At 40.6% G+C, this 10792-nt stretch overlaps 1 protein-coding gene and 1 non-coding gene across 2 annotated transcripts; one reads left to right on the forward strand and one right to left on the reverse strand.

Annotated features, from left to right (window-relative positions):
• Positions 1 to 8350: 8350 nt before the first annotated feature.
• LOC148565625 (uncharacterized) lies at positions 8351 to 9280 on the reverse strand. Its single transcript, XM_088487199.1, has one exon. The coding sequence runs from the start codon at positions 9278 to 9280 to the stop codon at positions 8351 to 8353; it is 930 nt and encodes a 309-aa protein (XP_088343325.1).
• A 759-nt stretch (positions 9281 to 10039) lies between these two features.
• On the forward strand, positions 10040 to 10147 carry LOC148565626 (small nucleolar RNA R71). The gene has a single exon (XR_015884986.1). It is a non-coding gene; the product is annotated as a small nucleolar RNA R71 (small nucleolar RNA).
• Positions 10148 to 10792: the final 645 nt, after the last annotated feature.

The following is a 10792-nucleotide window of genomic DNA, read 5'->3' on the forward strand; positions in this document are numbered from 1 at the left end:
GTCCAAATAGACGATGTTATCAACAAAGTTTATCCCCTTTTTAGCCATAGCCCTTAAATCAACCACATATGTTGAGCACAAAGGATGGTTAGAAACTATAACTCTATGAAATTCATAATTCATGCTAGAAGAGAATCAAAGAGGATCAAAATGAGAATGTGAAAGGTTACCAAAATGAGATATGAACCCACTGAATCAGAGTTTGCAAGTTCTTTCACAAACTTAAGAAAGGATTTACAGTTATCTTTGGTTGCTCGACTCGAGGGTGCAAAATGTTCTTGTAGACGAGATGAAGAACACGGAGGAGGAGACAAGGGTGGCTCTTGATGTGTGGAAAACGATCCAACACAAAACTCACCGGCAAGTGGACCGGGTCGCATCAAGTAATAATAACTCACATGAGTGAGGTCGATCCAACAGGGATTGAAGGATTGAGCAATTTTAGTTAGGTGATTGATTTAGTCAAGCGAACAAGAATTGATTTGAGTGATTTGTATCCAACAGAAGATAAATTGCATGAAACTTAAAGGGAGAGGGATAATTGACAAGAATTTAAAGTGCAGAAGAATTAAAAGAGCTGAATCTTAAAGTGCAAGAAATGTAAATTACAGAAACTTAGATTGCAAGAAATGTAAAGAGCTGAAACTTAAAGTGCAAGAAATGTAAATGGCTTGAATTATAAAAGGATTTGGGAGTTGGGATTGCAGAAATTAAACAAGAGAAAGTAAAATGGCCTTAATCAGAGAAATAAAGTATGAATTAAAATGCAACAGATCTAAACAGAAAAGAACAATTGCTTGAAAATCCAAACAAAAAGCAAAATGTAGCTCAATTGCAATAGCTCAAGGGAAGTTGAAGATCTCAGGGTTGGAGGAGACTAGAGAACAAGTCTAAATCTCAATTCCTTCCTTGATCTAACCAAGAACAATTGCAAAAGAAGTAGAAGAGTAAATTGCAGAAGAAGTAGAAGATGAAAGCAGTAAATGGAATTCGGATTCAAATCACAGTTTCTAGAATTATGCAGAAAAATAAACAAAGAGATCTCAAGGTGAGATTGAAACAGAATTTCTTCAATTCTCCACCTAAAATCCAAAACAAGAAGTAGAGAGTACAGAAGCAAGAACAAGAAAGAAGAGAGATCAATTCCCCTTCCCAATTCTTAGAGATCCAAAGTAACAATTCACAAGAAAGTTAAAAATGAAAATTCTAAAAATGAGGGTAAAAGTAAAAGTCCTCTCTAAATCAAACTAGCTTCTATTTATACACTTCCTATTTTTGGATTTTAGAATTTGGAGTGGGCTTTTTAATTTGGTGAAGAATTAAATTAAATTAGATTTTTAATTGAATTTTCAGCCCATGTGTTGCTCCCAGGGTCAAGCTCGGTTCATGGGGAGAGCTGAGTTTTGGTGTTGCTTGTGTATTGCGCACCAAGCTCCTTGACCGTGCCAAATTACTCACCAAGCTTCCCTGGCCGTGTCACACTCCCTAGTGCTCGGTTCATGGCAAGAGCTGAGCTTCAATGTTGCTTTGGCCTCAATGTTGTGCGCACAGCCCCCTGACCGTGTAATGCGCGCATCATACTTCAAGAAATAAGGGAAGTAGCGCTCAGCTCTTGGCAAGAGCTGAGCTTGCTCCTTGTCCTTAGTGAGGTCCCAAGTTCGAACCCTTGAGAGAGCATGCTGGCCCCTTTCTTTTGTGTAACAAAGCAACGCCTCCTTCCTTGCTTCCTTGATGTGCATGGTTCAACTCCCAGGGGATGCATTTCAGCCAAGTTTGGCTTGTTTTCCTTGCAAGGGGGGCTTCTCCTTGCTCCTTAGGCCATGGGTTCAAACCTTGTAGCATGCACTAGCAAACTTTTTTTCCTTGATTTTTCTTGAGGCATGCCCGATAAAGCTCTTGGGGAGAGCTGAGCTTTGAAATTTTTGGCCTTGTTTCCTTGTTAATGTAGCGCTCGGTTCTCATGGAGAGCCTAGCTTTCCCTTGCTTGGCCTTGGTCCCTTGGAGTAGCGCTCCTTGTGAGAGCTCTAGGCTCTTGGCAAGAGCTTTAGGCTCTTGCTCCTTGTGTGTGCCACGCTTTTCTCCTCTTATGGCTATGCTTCTTATTTCCCTTGGGCACGCTCCTTAGGCTATGCTTTTCTTATTTTTTTTCTTTTCTTCACCTACAAATAATCAAAACAACCAATCAAAGTATTACCAAATTCACAAGATTTAAGATTCATTCAAAAGCCAATTAATTTTAGTTTAAACCTCATGATTTTGTGTCAATTAAAGGGTGGTTGATTGATTCAACAAAACCATGCAATTTCACTCCAAATTACTTACTTACAATGCAAGAAAATGCATAAAACCTAATGAAACAAGTGAAAAATGCTTGCAAAGCTAGCATATGATGACTTGTCATCACAACACCAAACTTAAAACTTGCTTGTCCCCAAGCAAGCACTAATCATAAGAGAAAATGAATTGAAACAGAGAAGTATGCATGTCCTTATTTAGCAGATAGTTGAACTTGGTTCATGGGGTTTTATACAGACAATGATAGCTCATTTATTACTTGCTGCTATATAAACAGTGTTTCCTCAAAGGTTCACTATGGTTGCTGCTATAATGCTTTACTTTTTGCTTAATCCCTTGCTAGCTTTTCCTTCTTTATTTTGCTTGGAGCTTATTACTTATTGAAGGCTTGGTGGCAAATGTTGCAGTAGCCTTTTGGCTTGATTTTGCTCAATATTTCTTCAACACAGACACATGGCTCAGATTTTCTTCCTAGGATCATTGATGCCCGGCATCTCTTTGGATAACTAAGTGTTTTGTAGCTAGGTTGCTCTTTATTGTGGACTTTCAGTTGGCAATCCCAAATCAGTTGATCTAAGTGGCCAAGTTTTGAAATACTCCTTAGAACCTACTTGTCCACGCATATCCTAGTACAAAAACACCACAGGCATGTGTCCTAGGGTCCAAGCTATTGGTGTCTAGCCTTATGTTTGTTTCTTTGCCAATTTTTGGCTTTTCTTTTTCTTTTTTTTTTTTTCTTTTTGTTTTGATTCATTCTCAAGGGACTTTCATTAATTGAAAGATTATAGCAGCAAAATAGCTCATGCTTCAAGGAACATGTCATTATGCAGCATTTATTTTATGAACTAACAATTGAATCAAACACATACCACCAGTAACTTCCATTCTAACTTCTGAAACATTGAACAATCACTTTTCTAAATCAAACAATTTTTTCTTTTATTCAAGCAGCAAGGAAACAAAGCAAAATTCTCAAGCTAATGAAGGATGACAAGAATTATGCAGATCACTTTCTTTAGCAAAAACTTCCACTTGTAACTAAATGAACACTTTAGCCAGACATAAAGGAATCCCTGAATTAAAACATTTCACCACAACAAGGATCAAGTGTGAATACAACCTGTTGGGTTGCAGCTTTTCATTCTTCCTTCTGTTGTGTCCCTTTTGAGTCATAATGCAGATTGTCTTCAAATGTTGGCTATTTTCCTGCATGATTCTCAAAAGTTGCTTGCTTCTCAAGCCCTTTAGGCAACTGGTTAGTATGCAGAGCTTATTTGTGGACTTTTGAACTTACTTTGGTGTGTGAATACCAAACTTAGTCCCTTGCTGGTAGGCGAAATTGTGATCATCAATGGCGCCATCAACATGGTACGCTCAATTGTAATCTCAACTCTTTATCACAACTTCGCACAACTAACCAGCAAGTGTACCGGGTTGTCCAAGTAATAAACCTTACGCGAGTAAGGGTCGATCCCACGGAGATTGTTGGTATGAAGCAAGCTATGGTCATCTTGTAAATCTCAGTCAGGCGGATTCAAATGTTTATGGATGATGAATAATTAAAAGATAAATAAAACATAAAGTAAAGATAGAGATACTTATGTAATTCATTGGTGAGAATTTCAGATAAGTGTATGGAGATGCTTTGTCCCTTCCATCTCTCTGCTTTCCTACTGTCTTCATCCAATCCTTCTTACTCCTTTTCATGGCAAGCTGTATGTTGGGCATCACCATTGTCAATGGCTACAGTCCCGTCCTCTCAGTGAAAATGTTCAACGCACCCTGTCACGGCACGGCTATTCAGTTGTCGGTTCTCGATCATGTCGGAATAGAATCCAGTGATTCTTTTGCGTCTGTCACTAACGCCCCACAATCACGAGTTTGAAGCTCGTCACAGTCATTCAATCCTTGAATCCTACTCATAATACCACAGATAAGGTTTAGACCTTCCGGATTCTCAAGAATGCCGCCATCAATTCTAGCTTATACCACGAAGATTATGATTAAGGAATCCAAGAGACATCTACTCAATCGAAGGTAGAACGGAGGTGGTTGTCAGGCACACGTTCATAGGTGAGAATGATGATGAGTTTCACGGATCATCACATTCATCAAGTTGAAGAACAAGTGATATCTTAGAACAAGAACAAGCTGAATCGAATAGAAGAACAATAGTAATTGCATTAATACTCGAGGTACAGCAGAGCTCCACACCTTAATCTATGGTGTGTAGAAACTCCACCGTTGAAAATACATAAGAACATGGTCTAGGCATGGCCGTGAGGCCAGCCCCAAAACGTGATCTAAGGTAGCATAGAACTACTCAAAGATTAGACATCAAATACAATAGCAAAAGTTCCTATTTATAGAGAACTAGTAGCTTAAAGTTTACAAAGATTAGTAAATGACGTAAATATCCACTTCGGGGCCCACTTGGTGTGTGCTTGGGCTGAGCATTGAAGCATTTTCATGTAGAGACTTCTCTTGAAGTTAAACGCCAGCTTTTGTGCCAGTTTGGGCGTTTAACTCCCACTTTGGTGCCAGTTCCGGCGTTTAACGCTGGGAATTCTGATGCTGACTTTGAACGCCGGTTTGGGCCATCAAATCTTGGGCAAAGTATGAACTATTATATATTGTTGGAAAGCCTGGATGTCTACTTTCCAACGCAATTGAGAGCGTGCTAATTGGACTTCTGTAGCTCCAGAAAATCTACTTCGAGTGCAGGGAGGTCAGAATCCAACAGCATCTGCAGTCCTTTTCAGCCTCTGAATCAGATTTTTGCTCAGGTCCCTCAATTTCAGCTAGAAAATACCTGAAATCACAGAAAAACACACAAACTCATAGTAAAGTCTAGAAAAGTGAATTTTAAATAAAAACTAATAAAAATATAATAAAAACTAACTAAAACATACCAAAAACATACTAAAAACAATGCCAAAAAGCGTATAAATTATCTGCTCATCACAACACCAAACTTAAATTGTTGCTTGTCCCCAAGCAACTAAAAATCAAATAGGATAAAAAGAAGAGAATATACAATAAATTCCAAAAACATCTATGAAGATCAGTATTAATTAGATGAGCGGGGCTTTTAGCTTTTTGCCTCTGAACAGTTTTGGCATCTCACTTTATCCTTTGAAGTTCAGAATGATTGGCTTCTATAGGAACTCAGAATCCAGATAGTGTTATTGATTCTCCTAGTTAAGTATGATGATTCTTGAACACAGCTACTTTATGAGTCTTGGCCGTGGCCCAAAGCACCCTGTCTTCCAGTATTACCACCGGATACATCCATGCCATAGACACATAACTGGGTGAACCTTTTCAAATTGTGACTTAGCTTTGCTAGAGTCCCCAATTAGAGGTGTCCAGGGTTCTTAAGCACACTCTTTTTGCCTTGGATCACGACTTTAACCGCTCAGTCTCAAGTTTTCACTTGACACCTTCACGCCACAAGCACATGGTTAGGGACAGCTTGGTTTAGCCGCTTAGGCCAGGATTTTATTCCTGTAGGCCCTCCTATCCACTGATGCTCAAAGCCTTGGATCCTTTTTATTTTTACCCTTGCCTTTCGGTTTAAAGGGCTATTGGCTTTTTCAGCTTGCTTTTCTCTTTTTTTTTTCACTGCTTTTTCTTGCTTCAAGAATCATTTTTATGATTTTTCAGATCCTCAGTAACATTTCTCCTTTTCCATCATTCTTTCAAGAGCCAACAATTTTAACATTCATGAACAACAAGTTCAAAAGACATATGCACTGTTCAAGCATACATTCAGAAAACAAAAGTATTGCCACCACATCAAAATAATTAATCTGTTATAAAATTCGAAATTCATGCAATTCTTTTCTTTTTTAATTAAGAGCATTTTTCATTTAAGAAAGGTGATGGATTCATAGGACACTCATAGCTTTAAGGCATAGACACTAAGACACTAATGATCATGTAATAAGACACAAACATAGATAACATAAGCATAAAAATTCGAAAAAAATAGGAAAGTAAAGAACAAGGAGATTAAAGAACGGGTCCACCTTAGTGATGACGGCTTGTTTTTCCTTTTGAAGATCTTATGGAGTGCTTTAGCTCCTCAATGTCTCTTCCTTGCCTTTGTTGTTCCTCTCTCATGGTTCTTTGGTCTTCTCTAATTTCATAGAGGAGGATGGAATGTTCTTGGTGCTCCACCCTTAGTTGTCCCATGTTGGAACTTGATTCTCCTAGAGAGGTGTTGATTTGCTCCCAATAGTTTTGTAGAGGAAAATACATCCCTTGAGGCATCTCAGGGATTTCATGAGGAATTTCCTCATGCTCTTGGTGAAGTTCTCTCACTTGCTCTATCTTTTTCTTAGTGATGGGCTTGTCCTCATCAATGAGAATGTCTCCCTTTATGTCAATTCCAACCGAATTGCAAAGATGACAAATGAGATGAGGGAAGGCTAACCTTGCAAAAATGGAGGACTTATCCGCCACCTTATAGAGTTCTTGGGATATAACCTCATGAAATTCTACTTCCTCTCCAATCATGATGCTATGAATCATGATAGCCCGGTCTATAGTAGCTTCGGACCAGTTGCTAGTGGGAATGATTGAGCGTTGGATGAACTCCAACCATCCCCTAGCCACGGGCTTGAGGTCATGCCTTCTTAGTTGAACCGGCTTCCCTCTTGAATCTCTCTTCCATTGAGCGCCCTCTTCACAAATGTCTATGAGGACTTGGTCCAACCTTTGATCAAAGTTGACCCTTCTAGTGTATGGGTGTTCATCTCCTTGCATCATGGGCAAGTTGAATGCCAACCTTACATTTTCCGGATTAAAATATAAGCTTTTCCCCCGAACCATTGTAAGCCAATTCTTTGGGTCCGGGTTCACGCTTTGATCATGGTTCTTGGTGATCCATGCATTAGTATAGAACTCTTGAACCATTAAGATCCCGACTTGTTGAATGGGGTTGGTAAGAACTTCCCAACTTCTTCTTCGGATCTCATGTCGGATCTCCGGATATTCACTCTTTTTGAGTTTGAAAGGGACCTCGGGGATCACCTTCTTCATGGCCACAACTTCATAGAAGTGGTCTTGATGCACCCTTGAGATGAATCTCTCCATCTCCCATGACTCGGAGGTGGAAGCTTTTGCCTTCCCTTTCCTCTTTCTAGAGGTTTCTCCGGCCTTTGGTGCCATAAATGGTTATGGAAAAACAAAAAGCAATGCTTTTACCACACCAAACTTATAAGGTTTGCTCGTCCTCGAGCAAAAGAAGAAAGAAGAGAGTAGAAGAAGAAAAAAATAGAGGAGATGGAGGAGGCTTTGTGGTTCGGCCAAGGGGGAGAAGTGGTGTTTAGGTTGTGTGAAAATGAAGGAGTAAAGATGGGTTTATATAGGAGTGGAGAGAGGGTGTAGGTTTCGGCCATTATGGGTGGGTTTGGGAAGGAAAGTGGTTTGAATTTGGATGGTGAGGTAGGTGGGATTTTATGAAGGATCGATGTGAGTGATGAAGAGAATGGTGGGATTTGATAGGTGAGGGTTTTTGGGGAAGAGGTATTGAGGTGATTGGTGAATGGTTGAAGAGGAGAGAGAGTGGTGGGGTAGGTGGGGATCTTGTGGGGTCCACAGATCTTGAGGTGTCAAGGATAGCTCATCCCTGCACCAAGTGGCGTGCAAAAACGCCCTTTCTGCCAATTCTGGCGTTAAACGCCGGGCTGGTGCCCTTTTCTGGCGTTTAACGCCAGCTCCTTGCCCATTCTTGGCGTTAAACGCCAGTCTAGTGCCCCTTTCTGGCGTTAAACGCCCAGAATGGTGCCAGACTGGGCGTTAAACGCCCAATTGCTGCCTTTACTGGCGTTTAAACGCCAGCATGCTTTTCCTCCAGGGTGTGCTATTTTTTTCTCTGTTTTTCATTCTGTTTTTGCTTTTTCATTGGTTTTTTGTGACTTCACATGATCATCAACCTACAGAAAACATAAAATAACAAAGGGAAATAAATAGATATAATAGAATTGGGTTGCCTCCCAACAAGCGCTTCTTTAATGTCAATAGCTTGACAGTGGGCTCTCATGGAGCCTCACAGATACTCAGAGCAATGTTGGAACCTCCCAACACCAAACTTAGAGTTTGAATGTGGGGGTTCAACACCAAACTTAGAGTTTGGTTGTGGCCTCCCAACACCAAACTTAGAGTTTGACTGTGGGGGCTCTGTTTGACTCTGTTTTGAGAGAAGCTCTTCATGCTTCTTCTCCATGGTTGCAGAGGGATATCCTTGAGCCTTAAACACAAGGGATTCTTCATTCACTTGAATGATCAATTCTCCTCTGTCAACGTCAATCACAACCTTTGCTGTGGCTAGGAAGGGTCTGCCAAGGATGATGGATTCATCCATGGACTTCCCAGTCTCTAGGACTATGAAATCAGCAGGAATGTAGTGGTTTTTAACCTTTACCAAGACATCCTCTACAAGTCCATAAGCCTGTTTCCTTGAATTGTCTGCCATCTCTAGTGAGATTCTTACAGCTTGTACCTCAAAGATCCCTAGCTTCTCCATTACAGAGAGAGGCATGAGGTTTACACTTGACCCTAGGTCACACAGAGCCTTTTCAAAGGTCATGGTGCCTATGGTACAAGGTATTGAGAACTTTCCAGGGTCCTGTCTCTTTTGAGGTAATCTCTGCCTAGTCAAGTCATCCAGTTCTTTGGTGAGCAAAGGAGGTTCATCCTCCCAAGTCTCATTACCAAATAACTTGGCATTTAGCTTCATGATTGCTCCAAGGTATTTAGCAACTTGCTCTTCAGTGACATCTTCATCCTCCTCAGAGGAAGAATACTCATCAGAGCTCATGAACGGTAGAAGTAAATCCAATGGGATCTCTATAGTCTCAGTGTGAGCCTCAGATTCCCATGGTTCCTCATTAGGGAACTCATTGGAGGCCAGTGGACGTCTATTGAGGTCTTCCTCAGTGGCGCTCACTGCCTCTTTCTCCTCTCCAAATTCGGCCATGTTGATAGCCTTGCACTCTCCTTTTGGATTTTCTTCTGTATTGCTTGGAAGAGTACTAGGAGGGAGTTCAGTAATTTTCTTGCTCAGCTGACCCACTTGTGCCTCCAAGTTTCTAATGGAGGACCTTGTTTTAGTCATGAAACTTTGAGTGGTTTTAATTAGATCAGAGACCATGGTTGCTAAGTCAGAGTGGCTCTGCTTAGAATTCTCTGTCTGCTGCTGAGAAGATGATGGAAAAGGCTTGCTATTGCTAAACCTGTTTCTTCCACCATTGTTATTGTTGAAACCTTGTTGAGGTCTCTGTTGATCCTTCCATGAGAGATTTGGATGATTCCTCCATGAAGGATTATAGGTGTTTCCATAGGGTTCACCCATGTAGTTCACCTCTTCCATTGAAGGGTTCTCAGGATCATAAGCTTCTTCTTCAGATGAAGCGTCCTTAGTACTGCCTGGTGCAGTTTGCATTCCAGACAGACTTTTAGAAATCATATTGACTTGTTGAGTCAATATTTTGTTCTGAGCCAGTATAGCATTCAGAGTATCAATCTCAAGAACTCCTTTCTTCTGATTCGTCCCATTGTTCACAGGGTTCCTTTTAGAGGTGTACATGAATTGGTTATTTGCAACCATTTCAATGAGTTCCTGAACTTCTGTAGGCATCTTCTTCAGATGAAGAGATCCTCCAGTAGAGCTGTCCAATGACATCTTGGACAGTTCAGATAGACCATCATAGAAGATACCTATGATGCTCCATTCAGAAAGCATGTCAAAAGGACACTTTCTGATCAATTGTTTGTATCTTTCCCAAGCTTCATAGAGGGATTCTCCTTCCTTCTGTCTGAAGGTTTGGACTTCCACTCTAAGCTTACTCAATTTTTGACGTGGAAAGAACTTTGCCAAGAAGGAATTGACTAGCTTTTCCCAAGAGTTCAGGCTTTCCTTAGGTTGTGAATCCAACCATATTATAGCTCTGTCTCTTACAACAAAAGGAAAGAGCATAAGTTTGTAGACCTCGGGATCAACCCCATTGGTCTTGACAGTGTCACAGATTTGCAAGAATTCAGCTAAAAATTGATGAGGATCTTCTAATGGAAGTCCATGAAACTTGCAATTCTGTTGCATTAGAGAAACTAATTGAGGCTTAAGCTCAAAGTTGTTTGCTCCAATGGCAGGGATAGAGATGCTTCTCCCATAGAAGTCGGGAGTAGGTGCAGTAAAGTCACCCAGCACCTTCCTTGCATTGTTGGCATTGTTGTTGTTTTCGGCTGCCATGTCTTCTTCTTGTTTGAAGATTTCTGTTAGGTTCTCTATAGAGATTTGTGCCTTAGCTTCTCTTAGCTTTCGCTTTAAGGTCCTTTCAGGTTCAGGATCAGCCTCAACAAGAATGCCTTTGTCTTTGCTCCTGCTCATATGAAAGAGAAGAGAACAAGAAAATATGGAATCCTCTATGTCACAGTATAGAGATTCCTTGAGGTGTCAGAGGAAAAGAAGAATAGAAGGAGAAGGTAGAAG

The sequence above is a fragment of the Arachis ipaensis genome, chromosome B5 (genome assembly GCF_059453495.1).
Source record: "Arachis ipaensis isolate K30076 ecotype BB chromosome B5, ASM5945349v1, whole genome shotgun sequence".
NCBI classification, from domain to species: Eukaryota; Viridiplantae; Streptophyta; class Magnoliopsida; order Fabales; family Fabaceae; genus Arachis; species Arachis ipaensis.